The sequence below is a fragment of the Zygotorulaspora mrakii genome, chromosome 4 (assembly GCF_013402915.1).
Source record: "Zygotorulaspora mrakii chromosome 4, complete sequence".
Classification (NCBI taxonomy): Eukaryota; Fungi; Ascomycota; class Saccharomycetes; order Saccharomycetales; family Saccharomycetaceae; genus Zygotorulaspora; species Zygotorulaspora mrakii.
This window is the reverse complement of record NC_050722.1, coordinates 678,891-691,422: the sequence shown is the minus strand read 5'-3', so window position 1 is coordinate 691,422 and position 12,532 is coordinate 678,891. Positions and strand designations below refer to the sequence as shown.

Here is a 12,532-nt window from a genome sequence, read left to right as displayed (position 1 = left end):
CAAACCAAGGCCAGCTAAATGGTGATATATATGGGAAATAGCACAACTGAGATAGCGATCATGAATTCGACCTCTTTTTTTTCAATTGAATGGTGCATAAGATTCTTAAACAAAGCAATAAGATGTACTATCGAGAGTCTCTAATTGTGAGACAGCGCTTAGAACGAAGCGCGAAGCGACCGAAGATTGATAATATCATAAACCGTATAAAAATGAAATAAAATGTGATTGTTCATCAGCTGGCGAAGTAGACGATACTATAACCTCCATTGCTGCTCAATGATTGGCAAAACAAATTCGAAGATAGATGTGAATGAAGTTCCAGTTCAACGGAGCAGGAAAGGATAAGATTATATATGAAATAGCAGTAAACTCAAGAAGGACATCTATCAGAAATCTTGAAGATACGAAGAGCCCTCCTTTTTATACATGATAAACCTGTGGAGCTTCTCCCTCAGGACCTATGAATTTTGGATCTCTCCATGGACCAATATCGGATAGGTACAGACCACCGTCCGCTTCGCTAACTTCTGATTTACCACCGAATTTTGCAGGCAAATTTTCTTCCGGAATTTGTTTCAATAGATCCTTTTTATAAGATGAACCGTGAATGAAAATCTTTGAAACTGTGACGGGGTCCAAGAACGGCTTGAACAATCTAAAAGCAGTGGAAAATCCAAATGGTGCATTGATCAAATAGAACTTACCCATGCGCTCCGGATAATAGTTTTGTCCAATGTAGGATGCCTCTCTCACGTAGGATAGGACTTGATATGCGCTCGAAATAGAAATACCTTTCAAATCCATAATCGTACACGAAGTCTCGACAAGATTCCCACAATATCTGGAGCATGCAGGCAATCTATATTTAACAAATGATTCGTATTCCCAAACCAGATTTTTCAACATACGCTCTTGCGTCGTAATCTTGTACATTTCTGTTAGGTTCACAGAGCCCAACTCTTCGATGTAGACTGGACGTCCCTCGATATCTGTCTTGTGATAGTATTGTGGATAGAATTTAGCGACTAATGGCTTTTCCTCATATTTGAAGTCTGTCAAAATAGTATCAGTATCATATTCTTTTCTCCATTTCTCGCACGCCGTAAACATTTCTTTAGCCAAAGCAACGTCAAACTTTCTCGCTCTCAGGAAACGCAAAAGCGTAGAGTCATCAAGACGCTCTTCGTAACCCTCTGACGTCAACTCCTCTCTGAGTTGTGAAAGTGCATTCTCTTGGGCCTCATCAGTGTTACCTGGGCATCCTGAACAGGAACCCGGTGCGCAAACCTGAGGGTATGACTCTAAAAGCTTCCTTTCTTCTTGCTGGATATAAAGAGATTAAAACCGATCAATGTTAGTATAATGCTTCATAGATACCATAAGCTCGTTCCACGTTTTTTGAAGTTCTTGTGAGAGCGTTCTTCGAAGAACACCACAAGCCCTTCACTGGAAAAGAACGCAAGAATATTAACTCATACGGTAACCATTCTTTGATTGGAATAATAATAGTCTTGGACGCTAAAATAGCACTGCAAAAAGTCTGATATGCATTAAAAAAAGGTAAGCTTCAAAGGCCTCTTCCTATATGTTTCTGTTTCGTCTTGATTCTTTGTTGATTTTCCGATGGCAAAAATAGCTGGCGTCATTTCTGACGTGTTGTAGTATAATAAGTATACGCGAAAGGTCTTCCTTAGAATATTACTGTTTAACGTAAGGATATCATGAAAGATTGTTTAATCACTCTGTGGCTCTATCGGTTTATCAATTGATGAGTGATCTATTTAATTTCGCTGGATTGACCGGAGGTAGTACTCTTTTTGACACTGGAGACGTTATAGAGCATCGAGCAATCCACGATGATAGAGAAAATGACCATTGCGAGCAGAGGGCCACAGAGTTTACAAGCAGCTGTGGTAAAGTTGTAAAATTAAGAAAGAAGAAGGTGTCAGTAGCTGAGGGGCTGGATGCAACGCGTCTCGGGTACGCCAAAAGCGCCTGGAGAAATGACGAGACCTACGGGATCAATATCAATGCATTATTGGACAGGATTGAAGCGAAAAATGAGGCCAAAGGGGGCTTAAGTTCTCGTTATCAAACTCACTCGAAGCGCCATAGAAGTGAATTGCTGGTTGAGAAGTGGCGCCCTAGAAACTTTCTTGATCTTGTAGGAAACGATAAGACCAACCGAAGAATTCTGCGATGGCTGAGACAATGGTCGCCGTGTGTATTCAACGAAGCCCTACCTAGGGGTCCTCAGAAGAAACCGCAAGAGAATACAGAAGACAATTCAGAAGACGAGGAGTTGTTAGATCCTTTACAGAGACCGCAGAAAAGGATCTTATTGATACACGGCCCTCCCGGCGTGGGTAAAACATCTGTAACGCATGTTGTTGCTAAGCAGGCTGGATTCTCAGTGGTTGAGATCAATGCGAGCGATGAAAGGGCAGGTACCGTGGTTAGAGACAAAACGCATAATACACTTTTCAATCACACCTTCAATGAAAGTGCAGTGTGCCTCGTTGCGGATGAAATAGATGGGAGTGTGGAGAGCGGTTTTATAAAAGTGTTGATAGACATTGTAAGTAATGATGCTAAGGCCACACAAAAGCTGATATTGGGGTCACAATTGAAGGTTAAATCAAAAAAGAAGAAAAAAAGCTCTAAAATGCTACTTAGACCAATAATAGCGATTTGCAATAACTTGTACGCACCTGCATTAGAAAAATTGAAGCCTCATTGCGAAATAATCTCGTTCAAAAGACCGTCCGATAGCTCGTTGCAAGAGCGGTTAGAGAGAATTTGCCAGATAGAAAATTTGGAAATTGCACCAAAGACACTCAAGGAATTAATGGATCTTTCTCAAGGTGATGTCCGAAGTTGCATTAACAACTTACAGTTCTTATCATCTAATCAGGAGTTTAATTCTGAAGTGCAGGTCGGGGTTGCAAATAAGTTGGAGTCAAGCTCGAAGGATTTTTCCACGTCTTGGTTTCGAATATGCAATGCTTTGTTTCGAAAAGATCCTCGAGCGGATCCCAAGTCTGAAATAAAAGAACTGACACGACAGGTTGAATTGAATGGAAACTATGAGAGGCTTGTACACGGATGTCATTCTCTGTACCTTCTTGAAAAGTATTCCGATAATGGCCTGATGAAGCCTGCAGCTCTTTCTGATTGGCTAATTTTCCATGATCTTATGTTTAAATCATTATTTGACCATAACGGCGAGTTATTAAGGTACTGTTCTATTACTCCACTGGCGTTTTATAATTATTTCTCAGATATAGCAAACAGGGAAGATATGAGAATAAAAAACTCGGATTTTGAGTTTAAAGAGAAGCAGAAAAGTAATTTGGACGTCTGTAGACTGCTACAACATAGAATTACTGTGAATATGCCATCTAGAGCACCTTTTATCAGTCAGCAATCCTTGATATCCCACATATTACCTTTTGTTGACTATATGCTTTCTTCAGATGTCAACAAATGCCGAGATTTGAAGCTGAGACAATCAATATATGATCTGATGGTGGGTGTTTTGAGGGAGTTTCAACTGACATTACAACCTAAATATCACGAAGGTCTAGAAACGAGAAATTTACTGGGAATCGAACCGCCTATAGAGAACATTGTCTTACTCGATGAAAAACGCCAGAAGGAAACCCTCACTAAAAGACCACCGATCTACAATGTTCTACTAGCAAAGTCAGAGGAAAGCAAGGCTAGAAAAAGACACAGAGATCAAGTAACAAGAGAAAAGGACAAAAACCTTGAAATTAGAAGCAAAAAAGCGAAGTCCGGTGCTAATTCGGTGGATTTCTTCAAAATTCAGTATGGGTTGGGCGACAAGAGGCAGCCTGACTCCAAAGCGGCAGTCAATGATAAACTCAATAAAAGGGAAAAGAAAGATGGCGTGAGGATTTGGGTCAAATACAAAGAAGGATTTTCAGACGCGGTCAGGAAGAATGTGTCTTGGAAGGATCTTTGGTCATAAACTATGTAGCGGTGCGGCTTATCAAAATAAGTGAACCCCTAATGGTAAATAGTATTTTATAGATGATTGTATGCCAACATTTACTGATGTGATCAACCCATTATGCTGAAAAATAATGAAATTAAACTTTTTCTCTTTTTTTTTAGCTTTCCATAATCTAGATACAGCCCACATCCGAAGTATCTTTCTACAATCAAAGAAAAGGAAAGTCTTGTAAAAGATGTTTAATGAACAAACTGAATATACGTATGGTTTGTAGGTCAAAGAACAAGTCTAGACACGTTCAAACGGTGAAATTATGGGTCAGAAAGGTAGTAAAGTCCAGATAACAGAGAATGATCGCGCAATTTTGCAGTTGAAAAGATCCAAGGATGAAATACATAAATTCACAAGGAAAACTGACCAATTGATTGGAACAGAACGTGAAAGGCTTAAACATATGATAAAGGATAATCCAAAGGGCTATAAAAATGATAGAAAGGTTCGATTTCTGTTGAAAAGGATACACTATCAAGACCATCTATTACAACAAGCTTCTGAACAGCTGATAAATTTAGAGAATTTAGTGTCAACTTTGGAATTCAAATTAGTTGAGGTGCAGTTCATAAAAGGTTTAGAAAGAGGTAAAGACATACTAAGCAAATTGAATCAAGAATTCAAGAATGTCGATGAACTAGTGGATGGCGTGCACGAACAAATATCGTATCAAAATGAAATTGATAATGTCTTATCACACAGCATTGTAGGTGTCGATGACTTTGAAGACGAACTTGATAAAGAGTTGGAACAATTGGATAGCGAGGTCAATCCTAAAACATCTCTTCATTTACCATCGACTGATAACCTACCGCCTTTGCAGCAAAATGAAGAATCGAATAAAATACAGGGGCCATCACTGAACGCAGAGGAAAATATTAAAGCACCGCAGACCGAAGAACCGCCTTTACTTGCCTAACCTGATACAGGCTTATACTGCTAAGGCTTTCATCATCTCCTGTAGTTGCTCAAAGAAAGAAGGTAAAGGAACGCTATTCATTTCTTTTAAATGACAACGAGTTGAGTTATCAAAAACATGAATTCAGGTCTCCATTTATTGTCGGTGGATTTAGAAGAGTATGCCAAATTTTTATGAGTGGCGAAGCGATTGCATTTTAAAAGCCGGGGTAAGTCTCACAATATAGTTTCAAATTATCAATGTCAATCGATTGGAAAAAAACTGCAACTACGGCATATTTTTCTTCAGGAAAAGATAATGAAGCTCACAGACTCTAAATATATCATATCTAAAAAAATGCACTCCTTATGGTATTGGTATTATCAGCCGTAACAGAGTTAGTTTTGTCGAGATGGAATTTTTCCCTGGGACATAGCAAGAGAAATCAGGTCCCATGAAGTTCTAATAAGATATCCGTTGATAGAGTACGTTAACTTCGAAGTAAGCGATATTAGCATGCTCAGCGATTGGTGATAGTATAGCGATTCCGACTTATAGAGACATATAACACCTTGATTTCCTATATCATAGAATGAGTTGAAAACCAAATGAAATGAGATAGGATATCGGGAAAAGACATCAGTATTTATACCTGACATTCTGCACCTATTGCACCGTAACCAGTATAATGAGTAATATAATTTCACCCTTAGCAGTTCATAGGTCGTGTTGTCATGACGATATGTTTCTAGTCTCCCAGAATCTATGACACAGCTCGTTATTTCTTATTTCACGCAATAGATTCCTCCGTAGTAAGATCCTGAATTTTAAGCGTCTCCCGATGGAACATCAGGCAACGATTCTCTAAAAAAGATTGATATTCTCTTAGGGCATCATATGACTTCATTTCTTTTGCAATGTCACTGTGAAAGTTTCATTTTTGACTCACTAAGGCTTTCTTCTTAGTTTCACTTGTTATATCATAATATCAATCAGTAGCTCTATTGTCAGTTTATATTTCAACAGTATCAATACATTCCGATAGTTTCAACTGACAATCTATCGTGAGAAGCTTACAATTTCGGAGTCTAAGTCCAGTGGATTTTATGGCTTTGATATAAGGGTGTGATGATACTTTAAATTAAGAGCTGATGAGAGTAAAAATTCGCCTTCCTGTTTGTGGCACAATGTGTTTAATTCGTCAGGCTCAGGTTATTATACTAACATATTTCCAGCTACTCAATCTCTTTTTATTCACCTTTATTTCATTCCAATTTAGGAAATCAAGGCCTTGGGTACCTCTGTAACTGAATATCACAATATGATTATATTTAGAAAGAATGTTTTCTTCGGCGTTGTCGATAGTAACTTGGTTTGACATTGATGATAATGCTATGATATTCAATTATAGAGATATATAATTCCTTGGTTTTCTATATCATGAATTGAGATAAAACTGATTGAACTTGGATTAATATCTGGAAAATACGTCAGTATTTATACCTAATACTTCGCGCCTATTGAACCATAAGAGAGGACGACGAGGGAAGAATTTTCATCGTCATCACACCATTTCTAGTCCCATAGAATCCACAGTACAACTGTTATTTCATGTTCCATGCCATAGACTCCTCTGTAGTCAGACTCCTGAGTTGTAAACGTCTCGTGATAGATTATCATCCGATATCTTTCCATTATCGATTGACATTCTGTTAGGGTTTCATCTGACTTCGTTTATTTTGTTTTACAGACCAATTGTCTCTTTCTAATTCTTATAAGTCATCTCTTTAATATATCTTACAATCTAGATTTATATTTCAACATACCACCCATGGTTCAATAATGCTATTTCACCCATGAATGAGTAAGCTTCTTGAATATGGCTATTGATGTAGGTTTGGTCAATATGTCCGCATAGTTATCTTCTGTCTTTATGTATTCGAACTTCAGATCGTTGCGTCTAGCTTCATCTCTTAACCTGAAAGCTCGTGTCCCGAAGAAACGATTTCTGAACGCTCTTGAAACTTCACTTTGGTCCTCTACTATTGATATAGTAGGTTTTGAGTCAGTTAGTATCTTCGATCTAAGTGATGATGATGGATCAATTTGTTTTACTAGGCATGCTAATCCTTGTAACATTGGGACTGACTCGCTTACCGCATATATTTCTGCTTCGGTAGATGATATGACACGCAGTTTTTCGCTAGAAGATCTCCCACCGATGACTTTTCCATTTAGGCAGTAGTAATGGCCCAATTGTGATCGGAATCCTTCTTCATTCGCAAACGATGCGTCAGTGATAGCGGTAATCCTATTTGTCTTGGTATGCTTGTTGGCATGCCAAATCAGCTTTTTGTGTTTTGACTGCCACACGAAGTTCAACAGCTGTTTGGTGAGTTTCTCCACTTGCTCTGAGGGGTATAGTGTATGCTGAGCTAAGATGTTCACATAATATAGAATATCGAATCTATATTTGTATCCCACATATGATAGCAATCCTATAGCCTTCTGCATTTGCTTAACCTTTTCTTTGTAGTCGTCTTCTTCAACGACCAGATTATCTTTGTGGATATGTTCACCTGGTGTGCCTGGCACAAGAAACTTCTTGTTATCCTTTTCGATATCAAAACCTAAATGTGGAAGCTTTTCGGTTAAGGAGTTTTCCATTCCTATTGTCATTTTCTTTCCGAACGTATATTCTATTTCCAGTCCTAGAATATCGTATGTGGCCATGTTGTTTTCGTCTAATTTCCCATCATGGATCACTTTGGTCTCGAACTTTTTCTTTAGAGTTTTGACCAGTTTGTTTGCTGCCTTGATATCTTTAGACAGGACGATCATGTCGTCTACAAAGAGGCATACAAAACATTCATTTTCATCTTTGAACACGCATGGCCAACCGGTTAATTCTGTCATGTTGCAAGAGTTGGTTAAGTAACTGCCAATCATCTTGTACCAGTTCGCTCCGCTCTGCTTAAGTCCATATAGTGACTTGTTCAACTTGAATGCTTTTCCTTTGAGCTTCATGTGTGGAGGTGCTCTGATGTACAGATCTTCTTCCAATTCAGCGTATAGGTACGCTGAGGATATGTCTAATTGGGTGATAAACATTTTCTTGTCTAGTGCTATGTTGAGACTGGTCATCAGGGCGTAATGATGTACCGTGTTTGCTTTGAGGTCTTCTTTGTAAGTTCCAGCCTTCTGCTGGTCACCTCTTGCAACGAATCTGCATTTCTTCCTTCCATCTCTCTTAGTGTTGAAAATAAACATGGAGTTTATTATTTGTTGTCTAGGGATCGTCTTTTCATTCATAGGTTTGTTAGGATCCCAGGTCTTCATTTTGATCAATTGGTCATATTCCTTCATGTAGGCTTCGTTGTATCCTTTTGCATCATTTTTATCATCATTATTGACAATTGCCTCATAGTAACTTAAGGAGGGTTTAACATGAGGAGTTGGATTCGAGTGTACTGCGTTGACATAAAGTATATGACGCTTTGGTCTCTTGCGTTGAGTCCTATCTTCAATTTCACCTAGAGCTAAATTACTTTTTCTTTTTGTACTTGGTGGCTTTACCCTCGGGATGTCGCCATTACGGTACTGAAAAATTCTATTCTTTCTTTCTTCTAAACTTTTAGCATTAACTTCTGGAGACTGATCGTTACCACCCACATTGGAGATAGACTCAGGTGTTTCGCTATCGGGAGTTGCTACAGTAGTACTCTCTGGTACGGGGGAGTCTTCCTCGCTGGGAAGTGGATCGAGTTCTGCTGTGGAGGTCGATGATGTGGTGCGCTCATCTTCCGTAATAGGAGCAACATCATCGTAAGCAGATGCCTGTATTCCGACTGTGGATGCAATTGCACTGCTTGGGTCAATATCATTATTGATGGTTCTTCTTGAGACGGTATCGGGAATTGGATCCGGTGTCTTAGTGCTGTCAATGATGGCGGACGATGGGTGATCGTTTGCTGGATCATTTATGGGGTTTGACGTTGGTTCATTCTGCGTGGGCTGATCGTCACCTTCTGTATTATCATAGGTGACAGCATGGTTTGCGCTTTGAAGATTGATTCGGGGATCTTCATTGATCATGTTTGAACCATGTTCCTCGATATTATCAGCGATCTCGTCACTGGTATGTTCAGGAGGATCATCATTGGTATGTTCCGGTGGATCATCATGGATGTCTGGTCCTAGAACATCATTGTTGCCCTCGGGGATATACTCTGGTATGACTTCAGTTGTATCTGTGGTTCCAGTTTGGATGGGGTCATTACCACCCGACGAGGTAGATAGGTTATCGGCTGTTGGGGTTGGTGATACAGGCCTTTGATGAATGGTACCACCCGAATGGATTGACACATCCATTTCCATACCACCCGAATGGGTGGACATATTATTATCGAATTCACCGTCCTGTCTGGCTTCGAGTTGATCAAGTAGGGGAGCAATGACTGCGTCGGCGTCATCTGTTCTGTCGTGAGGATCACCCCGAATTATCAGGTAGTTCGTAGTGTCAGTGACGGTATGTTTCGATGGGATGTATATTAGATAGCCATGGGATTCCGCGGATGGTGTGAGTGCGAATCCCACTATACCCCGTGGTCTAAGTTTGTTCTTTGGCGGAATATTTACCATGACACGTTGTCCAAATGGTAAAATAGTGCTGACATCTAGTCCTGTCAGGCCTGCTTTGGCCCTGGAGGAAGTGCCAACACTGGACGTTATTAATGAGTTCCTCATTAGCGTCGAGAACTGCACTGCATAGAACCAAAGATGTAATGGTAGATTGCTACTGCGAAGCAGTGTCCGGCAATCATCGAGCAGTGTATAATTAAGGCGTTCAGCTACTCCGTTTGCTTTTGAGTCACCTACGGAAGTGTAGCACGGGATTATTCCGTACTCCTTGAAGAAGTTACGAATTGTCTTATTAGTATATTCGGATCCTCTGTCCATTTGGAAGCTGCGTACCTTTGTGTTGAACTGGGTTTTAATATCTGGAAAATACGTCAGTATTTATACCTAATACTTCGCGCCTATTGAACCATAAGAGAGGACGACGAGGGAAGAATTTTCATCGTCATCACACCATTTCTAGTCCCATAGAATCCACAGTACAACTGTTATTTCATGTTCCATGCCATAGACTCCTTCGTAGTCAGACTCCTGAGTTGTAAACGTCTCGTGATAGATTATCATCCGATATCTTTCCATTATCGATTGACATTCTGTTAGGGTTTCATCTGACTTCGTTTATTTTGTTTTACAGACCAATTGTCTCTTTCTGATTCTTATAAGTCATCTCTTTAATATATCTTACAATCTAGATTTATATTTCAACAGATTATCGATTGCTAACCAAGTATGTATCAATAGCTCTGCAATTGACTTATTCTTTCAATTTGTCGATAGACACCTCTAGTGCTAAGGTCAGTTTTGCGTCACTCAAGTATCCTTCATGTGTAATCGGTAACATCAATTGAAGTGGTTTCGTGGTCTAGTCGGTTATGGCATCTGCTTAACACGCAGAACGTCCCCAGTTCGATCCTGGGCGAAATCATTATTTTTTGTTTTATTTTCATTTTTTTAGTTTTCATTTTTGACTGATGGATGACACAAAATCAGATTAAATGAATGATAATTAAATGATAGTTAAATAGGTTATGATTAAAATAAGCAAATAGTCCTTCTTAACAAGCTGCAGGTATGCAAATTAAAAAAGTATTTTCACTCAAGCCTGTTCACAGATTTTTGAATTTTTATATAGAGACTCAAATGAGCAATGCAACAATACCAACAATAGCACCGCAGCCTAAACCAAAGCTGCTGAAAATATCGACTATGCCAGCCTGGTTCTGCACATTGACCACTGGGTTTGTTGAGCTTGGTTGCTTGGGAGAAGTGTTGTTTGAGTAGTTTGTATGACTGCCCGTTGGTACAGAACAGTTTTTGGTTGGATAGAAATCGCTCACAACGCTGCCAGAAAAACCTTGAGCTCTAATGATAACTCCTAGTGATTCGTTACCATGATTTTGAGCTGATACCAGATAAGCTGAGGGGCTTTGGGGAATCGCGTAGAATATCTCTTGGCCGCTCTTGAATGTTAAGTGACCGTCTTGAATAGCAAATCCATCTGTTGCCGACGCAGACCCTTTTACTTCTTGCAGTTCACCGCTATTAGCAATAGAGACATAGCTATCGTCAGAGAGTTTCAATTGACCACAATCTGTAACTATCCCAGAAAAGGAAGAGTTTGCAACATGGCCAAAATAAAGTGTACTATTTTGAGCGAAAACGCTGGCGTATTGCAAATCAGAACCTGACCTGATGGCAATCATGCCAAAGGGGTCTGAGTCAGCTTCAACCAGTGCCACAATTGAAAGTATACTAGCAGGAATTATAATAGACAATTTCATAGCTCACCAAAAAGTCGAACGTTATCTTGACTAGTATTGAGATCTTATTACATGAAAAGTCACAGAGCGATGCAGCGATTGTGTGTCAGATTGTGGCATTTATATATTTTCCCGCCATAACCACTTTAAAGATTTTGCTACACAAAAATGAACGACTGCGTGCATAACAACGATACAATACTGGCAAACTCCATAGCACAATTAATTTAAATGAGAAACTGATCACAAAACCTATAAACACATAATTAACTATTATAACAGCAAGGCAGCGACTGCAGCGACTGCACCAGCTGCAATACCAGGAACAACGCAATTTGCACCCCCTTCAGTGGGTAAAATTGTTGGACATGTGGTGCATGTTTCCGTTGCAGTATTTATGGAAGTCTGAGTCCTTGTTGTCACCGTGGCATTGTTGTCTGGGTAGTATGCTGTAGAATTGTAATTGGGGAGCCAGGTGCTGACTGTGGAATCACCAGAGGAGGTAGGTGCCATCGTCGTGGTCGCAGAACTCGATGTACCGTTTTGACCGTTTGGCGTAAAATCTGGTATAGATTGTCCGTTAGAGACGGCCTTAATCAGTACACCGATAGACCCATTGCCACGAGCAGTCGAGAAGAGATATGCACTACCAATCGGAATAGCGTAGAAACCCTCCGATCCCCTGTACGCTAAATCGCCATTTTGAATCGAAAAACCCAAAGCGCTCTCTGCCTGAGTGCCTTCTTTCATCGTCCCGTCGGAGGCGACGGTGATGTAAGTATTGCCGTCCAACCTAACAGAACCATCATCGGTGACTATGCCAGAGACGCCGTTCTCTCCGGAACCTATCATGAGATTCCCGTTCTCATTGTAAACGGAAGAGAACTGTAGATCGGTTCCTGAATGGATGCCCAGAAAGCCAAAAGACTCCGACGCTGCTGTGATAACTCTCGCGAAAGAAAGTAAAGCTATTTGAAAGGAAGCCGAAAAGTGCATTTCTTACCAAAGTACAAGAGTCAAATGTATTTTGTATTTCTTCTTAAGTTCCATACGAGAGAACAAGACCCAGACTCAGATCTCAGACCTAAAGCTAGAGCTTACCACCAGCATTTATACGTATGCGCGCTCTTGGAGACCCGTTTTATTACAGAGACAGAATGCTTCTATAATTACCACTAACAAGAAAGGAAAGTCAGCGGTAAT

The 12,532-nt window shown here is 39.9% G+C and overlaps 6 protein-coding genes and 1 non-coding gene across 7 annotated transcripts; 3 read left to right on the top strand and 4 right to left on the bottom strand.

Annotated features, from left to right (window-relative positions):
- Nucleotides 1-423: 423 nt before the first annotated feature.
- HG535_0D03500 (SEC14 family lipid-binding protein) lies at nt 424-1,490 on the bottom strand (the record flags this gene model as incomplete). Its single annotated transcript, XM_037288475.1, has 2 exons — nt 424-1,326; nt 1,482-1,490. The coding sequence occupies 2 exons, from the start codon at nt 1,488-1,490 to the stop codon at nt 424-426; spliced, it is 912 nt and encodes a 303-aa protein (XP_037144370.1).
- Nucleotides 1,491-1,771: 281 nt separating this feature from the next.
- Nucleotides 1,772-3,997, top strand: CTF18 (Ctf18p; the record flags this gene model as incomplete). Its single annotated transcript, XM_037288474.1, has 1 exon — nt 1,772-3,997. One exon carries the CDS (start codon nt 1,772-1,774, stop codon nt 3,995-3,997), a length of 2,226 nt encoding a protein of 741 aa, XP_037144369.1.
- A 298-nt stretch (nt 3,998-4,295) lies between these two features.
- VPS20 (ESCRT-III subunit protein VPS20) lies at nt 4,296-4,952 on the top strand (the record flags this gene model as incomplete). The annotated part of the gene is made up of 1 exon (XM_037288473.1): nt 4,296-4,952. The coding sequence occupies one exon, from the start codon at nt 4,296-4,298 to the stop codon at nt 4,950-4,952; it is 657 nt and encodes a 218-aa protein (XP_037144368.1).
- A 1,824-nt stretch (nt 4,953-6,776) lies between these two features.
- HG535_0D03470 (uncharacterized protein) lies at nt 6,777-9,890 on the bottom strand (the record flags this gene model as incomplete). The annotated part of the gene is made up of 1 exon (XM_037288472.1): nt 6,777-9,890. The coding sequence occupies one exon, from the start codon at nt 9,888-9,890 to the stop codon at nt 6,777-6,779; it is 3,114 nt and encodes a 1,037-aa protein (XP_037144367.1).
- Nucleotides 9,891-10,420: 530 nt separating this feature from the next.
- On the top strand, nt 10,421-10,494 carry HG535_0Dtrna9V. Its single transcript has one exon. It is a non-coding gene; the product is annotated as a tRNA-Val (tRNA).
- A 211-nt stretch (nt 10,495-10,705) lies between these two features.
- Nucleotides 10,706-11,350, bottom strand: HG535_0D03460 (uncharacterized protein; the record flags this gene model as incomplete). Its single annotated transcript, XM_037288471.1, has 1 exon — nt 10,706-11,350. The coding sequence occupies one exon, from the start codon at nt 11,348-11,350 to the stop codon at nt 10,706-10,708; it is 645 nt and encodes a 214-aa protein (XP_037144366.1).
- Nucleotides 11,351-11,602: 252 nt separating this feature from the next.
- On the bottom strand, nt 11,603-12,325 carry HG535_0D03450 (uncharacterized protein; the record flags this gene model as incomplete). Its single annotated transcript, XM_037288470.1, has 1 exon — nt 11,603-12,325. The coding sequence occupies one exon, from the start codon at nt 12,323-12,325 to the stop codon at nt 11,603-11,605; it is 723 nt and encodes a 240-aa protein (XP_037144365.1).
- Between the last annotated feature and the right edge of the window lie 207 nt (nt 12,326-12,532).